The sequence below is a fragment of the Piliocolobus tephrosceles genome, chromosome X (genome assembly GCF_002776525.5).
Source record: "Piliocolobus tephrosceles isolate RC106 chromosome X, ASM277652v3, whole genome shotgun sequence".
Taxonomy (NCBI): domain Eukaryota; kingdom Metazoa; phylum Chordata; class Mammalia; order Primates; family Cercopithecidae; genus Piliocolobus; species Piliocolobus tephrosceles.
Genome location: NC_045455.1, coordinates 13,664,255 through 13,670,312, shown reverse-complemented (window position 1 = coordinate 13,670,312; position 6,058 = coordinate 13,664,255). Strand labels below are relative to the sequence as shown.

The 6,058-nt window shown below is 56.8% G+C and overlaps 1 protein-coding gene across 1 annotated transcript; it reads left to right on the top strand.

Annotated features, from left to right (window-relative positions):
* The first annotated feature begins 569 nt into the window (after positions 1 to 569).
* Positions 570 to 4,704, top strand: ZIC2 (Zic family member 2). Its single transcript, XM_023218076.3, has 3 exons — positions 570 to 1,928; positions 3,730 to 3,893; positions 4,103 to 4,704. The coding sequence occupies exons 1-3, from the start codon at positions 854 to 856 to the stop codon at positions 4,454 to 4,456; spliced, it is 1,593 nt and encodes a 530-aa protein (XP_023073844.1). The 5' UTR covers positions 570 to 853; the 3' UTR covers positions 4,457 to 4,704.
* Positions 4,705 to 6,058: the final 1,354 nt, after the last annotated feature.

Sequence of the window (6,058 nt, the reverse complement as noted above, 5' to 3'; positions counted from 1 at the left end):
GCGCAGCCAATGCCAAGCGCCGAGGCCGAGGAGGGCTAAACACTGCGGCCGCAGCTTCGAACAATACCCGCCGCGCGCGGGGCGGCGCGAGCAGGGCCGCGGGGGAGGGAGCTGTCGCCGGAGCGCACCACAGAGAGGACGCCTGGACTGCGCCTGCCGCCCCGGCTCCCCCGTCGCGGTCAGGTGGAGCCGCTGGTGCGCTGGTCCCGGGTGCCAAGCGCGGATCTCGCCTCGGTCCTCCTCGCCCGCCTGCCTGGCGTGCGCACGGCCGCCGCGCTCGGGCACCGTGGCCCCGCCGCGGTTGTGACTGCATTCTACCGGCGCTGCTCCGCGCGGCCGAGCTCCGGGTCCGCTGGGCGTGCGAGCGAGTGAGTGTGTGCGTGCGCGCGCGGGTGCGCGCAGGGGTGGGGGCCGCGGCGCGGCGCTCGCCCCCCGGTAGCCCCCCTCTCCTCTCGGCTCCCCACACCTCCCTCCGGCTGCCTCCTCCCGCCCGCCCTCCCCTGCCCTGCCTGCCCGCCCCCGCCGCAGCTCCTTTAATACACTTTGGTTCTCCGCCTGGCTTTGGACTCTTCTCTTCCTCCACCTCCTCCTCCTCCTCCCGCGCCTCCTCCGCCGCCGCCTCCTCCTCCTCTTCCTCTCCGCGCCTTCGCTCCGCGCCCGGCCGCCTGAGGCAGAGCCAGGCGGCGGCGGAGGCGGCGGGCGCAGGAGAGCGGCTCTCAGGGCTGAAGCGGCCGCCACCACTGCCGCCTGCGCCTGGAGCCCGTTGGCCGCCGGACGCACAGCGCGGATCAGGAGCGGGAGTCGAGGCGGCGCGGAGGCACGGGGCTCGCCGGGGCGTGCGGGCGCGCTGGCCATGCTCCTGGACGCGGGTCCGCAGTTCCCGGCCATCGGGGTAGGCAGCTTCGCGCGCCACCATCACCACTCCGCCGCGGCAGCGGCGGCCGCGGCCGCCGAGATGCAGGACCGTGAACTGAGCCTGGCGGCGGCGCAGAACGGCTTCGTTGACTCGGCCGCCGCGCACATGGGAGCCTTCAAGCTCAATCCGGGCGCGCACGAGCTGTCCCCGGGCCAGAGCTCGGCGTTCACGTCGCAGGGCCCCGGCGCCTACCCCGGCTCCGCTGCGGCTGCCGCTGCGGCCGCAGCGCTCGGGCCCCACGCCGCGCACGTTGGTTCCTACTCTGGGCCGCCCTTCAACTCCACCCGGGACTTCCTGTTCCGCAGCCGCGGCTTCGGGGACTCGGCGCCGGGCGGCGGGCAGCACGGGCTGTTCGGGCCGGGCGCGGGCGGCCTGCACCATGCGCACTCGGACGCGCAGGGCCACCTCCTCTTCCCCGGCCTGCCAGAGCAGCACGGGCCGCACGGCTCGCAGAATGTGCTCAACGGGCAGATGCGCCTCGGGCTGCCCGGTGAGGTGTTCGGGCGCTCGGAGCAATACCGCCAGGTGGCCAGCCCGCGGACCGACCCCTACTCGGCGGCGCAACTCCACAACCAGTACGGCCCCATGAATATGAACATGGGTATGAACATGGCAGCAGCCGCGGCCCATCACCACCACCACCACCACCACCACCCCGGTGCCTTTTTCCGCTACATGCGGCAGCAGTGCATCAAGCAGGAGCTCATCTGCAAGTGGATCGACCCCGAGCAGCTGAGCAACCCCAAGAAGAGCTGCAACAAAACTTTCAGCACCATGCACGAGCTGGTGACCCACGTCTCCGTGGAGCACGTCGGCGGCCCGGAGCAGAGCAACCACGTCTGCTTCTGGGAGGAGTGTCCGCGCGAGGGCAAGCCCTTCAAGGCCAAATACAAACTAGTCAACCACATCCGCGTGCACACAGGCGAGAAACCCTTCCCCTGCCCCTTCCCGGGCTGTGGCAAGGTCTTCGCGCGCTCCGAGAACCTCAAGATTCACAAAAGGACCCACACAGGTAACCGCGGGCTGGGATAGGGACCAGGCGCGGAGGGGAGACACGCACAGCCTGAGAGACTGTGGGTGCCGACGCTGGGCGCAGACCGCCAGCCGGGGACCTGGAATGGGAGGTGTTTTTGCGTACACGAGAGTGCCAGCAGCTTGTTTCTGTTGGAGGATGACAGAATATTATTGGGCTGGGTTTTTCCATGTGCGGAAATTGAGTTTTAAATGATCAGCCTCACATCAAATGTATGCTTGGGTCATGCAATTGCTTCGTTTACTCAGTCCCGGTTAATAATTTCCGTTATTAAGTGGAAAGCACAAAATAAAACTGCTCTCTAATTCGGTGCCCGGGAAGCGAGCCTAGAGAGGATTTTGCCAGCTTGTCTGAATGTGCTTTTCTGCTCGGAGTGTATGTCTGTTTGAGTGGTTTGTGTGTTTTCCCACTTCTTTTACTCGGGGTCCAAACGCCCTTCCCGGGACTGTTTCCCATTAAATGAGTCTGGTGTAAGACGAAGCTGTAATGCATTTCTCATTTTAAAAGTGTTTTTAAAGCCCGTCTCGGGGTGGGTCGCGGGGCCTTTACTGTGGTTTCGCAGCAGTTTGTGAAATTCTCTAATGGGCACCAGAGATTTTGCGATTCCCAACTTGGACCCAGGTCAGCTAGAGCCCTAGGTCAGCTAGAGCCCCAGGCAGCGCGGCCCCACGGGGGGATCGCGTGAGAAGAGAGAACCGCAAGAGAACGCGCCTCCTGCCTCATAGATTATTCATCTATGACCAGGTCTCAGCCAAAATCGTGCCAGACGATTTCCTAAAAGAAAGCCAAATGTTTTAGCAACTTCCCCCGTCAATATTTACTCCGAAGTGGGGATGCGCCAGCGGCCTATTGTTCTCTTCCGGGAAGGGAGGGAGCCGAGGTGCGAGACAAGCTTTTAACAAGGTTTAAAATTTGAGAAATTTATTTGCATGAAATGCTCGCTTTCGAGTCCTGTGTCTGAGCGGATGTCTTTAAGAAACAATTTAGGTGCTAATGGAATTTAACGTTAAACGGTCCCCTTTCCAAGTGGAACGACGTTTGAGTTCTCGCACCTCTAAATGACTCCAAGCATTTGGAATTCTGGCAACAGGATGCAGAGGCCGCCAGAAAATTAAACGAGGAGGTTTTGAAAGGCTTTGCTGACTCTCCCAAGCCTCGCCCACCAGCTTGTGCCTCTCCACAGTCACTAGATGCTGCCTTATCTGTAATATTTACTTTTTCTTCAACTTATTTTTTAAAGACTGGAGGTGAGACTAGAATTATTAATTCAGTTTGCGGAATTTTGGATGAAAAATACTGGCTCAGTCACTCTCCACAGCCCGGCCCCCAAACAACACGTAGCAACTCCAAATGTAATTGCTTACTGGCCCTGGCGAGAAACCGACAGCAGCCCAGCAGCCTGTGTGATTTTGATAATGCCCCAAATATTTTGTCATAATAACAGCTTCTCTGTGGCGAGACCAACTTGTTAGAAGCTGCAAATCCAAGAAGCCCTGTAGAAAGGCAGGCAGGGCCAGGAGCTACCCCACATGCCTGAGAAATTTGAGGAGATGGGCGTCAGCCTGGAAGGAAGTAAAATATGAAATAAATGAGCAGGACTGTCGGGCGGGAAGGCGGTTAATTTGATCTTAGTTCTGCCGCAGAGGGGATTGGACTGGTTTAAGGGACCCAGCCCCCTCAGGCCCTTCTCCCTCGCCGTGGCCCAGCCCCCTCCCAGCCTGAGTGGGGACTCTGCAGGCTCTGGGTGTCTGCAGCCAGCGCCGATGTTTGCCGTCCACAGGGGAGAAGCCGTTCCAGTGTGAGTTCGAGGGCTGCGACCGGCGCTTCGCCAACAGCAGCGACAGGAAGAAGCACATGCACGTCCACACCTCCGATAAGCCCTATCTCTGCAAGATGTGCGACAAGTCCTACACGCACCCCAGCTCGCTGAGGAAGCACATGAAGGTACCACCGCGGCGGCCGGGAGGAGGGCGAGGCAGGCTGTGCGGTGCAGCACCGGCCTGGACCACCTCAGCCGGCCTGGGAGGGTCTCCAGGGGCCAGGGAGGCCGGGGGGACATTTCTGGGGGTGCTCTCCCCCAGGGGCCCGGCCCCACAGCAGCTGCACTCACACCCAGTCCCCTCTGGTCCCCCCTCCCGGCTTTTGTCTTGCAGGTCCATGAGTCCTCCCCACAGGGCTCTGAATCCTCCCCGGCCGCCAGCTCTGGCTATGAGTCGTCCACGCCCCCGGGGCTTGTGTCCCCCAGCGCCGAGCCCCAGAGCAGCTCCAACCTGTCCCCAGCGGCGGCGGCAGCGGCAGCAGCGGCTGCGGCGGCGGCGGCCGCGGTATCCGCCGTGCACCGGGGCGGAGGCTCGGGCAGTGGCGGCTCGGGAGGCGGCTCGGGCGGCGGCAGTGGCGGGGGCGGCGGCGGGGCGGGCGGCGGGGGCGGCGGCAGCTCTGGCGGGGGCAGCGGGACAGCCGGGGGCCACAGCGGCCTCTCCTCCAACTTCAATGAATGGTACGTGTGACGGGTCGGGGCCTCTCTCCCTCTCCCTGTCCCCACCCCAGCGTAGCAAACCTCCTCGCTGCTAGCAACGAGGGCACCTTGTGATCACGTTGTTAAAATTATGAAACTGATTTTTATGATGATGAAAATTTTACCAGCAGAAGGATTTTTTAAAGTTTTTTTTTTTTTTAATAATAATAATCTAGGCATGAAGAGCAAAAATACCCCTTCCGGAGTCTTTGAAGCTGAAAATATAAAACAAATAAAAAATAAAAAAATAAAAACCCACAAAAATGTTGAACCAAACCTCCCTGCTAATCTCCATGCCCACGTTCTTTCCCACCCTGTTCCCAGTCTTCTGATAAACTGTGTACATAGCGGACTCCTCCTTTCTCCTCCGAGGTGGTTTTAATGGCTTTTTGGTATGTAGAAGTTTGTCCATTTGTAAAACTCCGGACTGCGTTCCTCCCCGTCTTCCTCCCCTTTCCTTCCCCCGCTTTCCTTCCCCAAAGTGATGGGCTTTCTCTTTTCTCCTTTTTTAGTTTACCCGGTTTCTTTTTAAGTAATGTGGAACAAAATGGTTTGTTTTGTATTGTGGTATTGAATATTGTGTTCCTTTTTATGAGGCAACCTGATTGTAAACTTCATGTAACTATAGACTGGAAAAAAACGAGCCGTGCCAAAGTCTCCCTTCTGTTTCTTCAGCACACTGACCCATAGCACACACATACACACCACCACCACCAACGCTTGTGAATGTATTTTTCTGTTAGCTGGGTTTACATGTGATGTTTTAGTGCTTTTGCAAGTTCAATTTGTTAGTTCCTGTATGAAAGATTGTGGGGGAAAAATAAACGTCGTGCCGTTAGCTTTTTCCGTAATAACACCCTTCCTTCTGTAAATACCCGTTACCATATTTATCCATTTGTAATTAAATTATGGTATTAACTTGCTACAGAGGAAACAATATTTATAAAGAATGTTTCTTAACTATAAATATGTACAATTGTGGGCATAAACTGTTTCAGATTTTTTATTTGAAGGTTTTAAGTGGTTTGATCATTTCTTGTGATGTTTTGAGAGTAATGCATACAGAAATATAATAAAACGTGTTGAAACTGCATGAACATACTATTTTTTCTAGCTAAGTTATTAAAGAAAATGGGGAAAGAGGCAGCTGAGGATGGACCTGGGTAGAGGCTCGCTGAGGCTGAGTGGGCGGGAGGCACATGCGTTCTGGGGAGGAAGGTGTGTGTCTGCCTCTTTGGCAGAAGGTCTCAAAATTATTTTCTTCGTCCTTTGTTTAATAGCTGAGAGTGAATTAAATTTTTGGAAAGCCCCTGTGAGGAATGGCGGCAGGAAGCTTCAGAGCTTCTAATGGCTCCTTTATCTGAGGGAATGCCTTTCTTTCTTTCAGCTATTTGGGCTGGATTTAAGAGCACTAAACATTTCCTTTTTCTTTGTTTTCCCCCCTTTCCTTCCCCCTTTCCTCTCCCTCCCTCTGAAAAGCTGAGGTACAGTTATTTTTAATTACACATTTAAAACTGAGCAGAGTACTTTCTTTTTGAACTTGGCCTAATGATTATAGTTTTAAGGGCCCGTTTGTACCAAAAGTTGCTTGAAA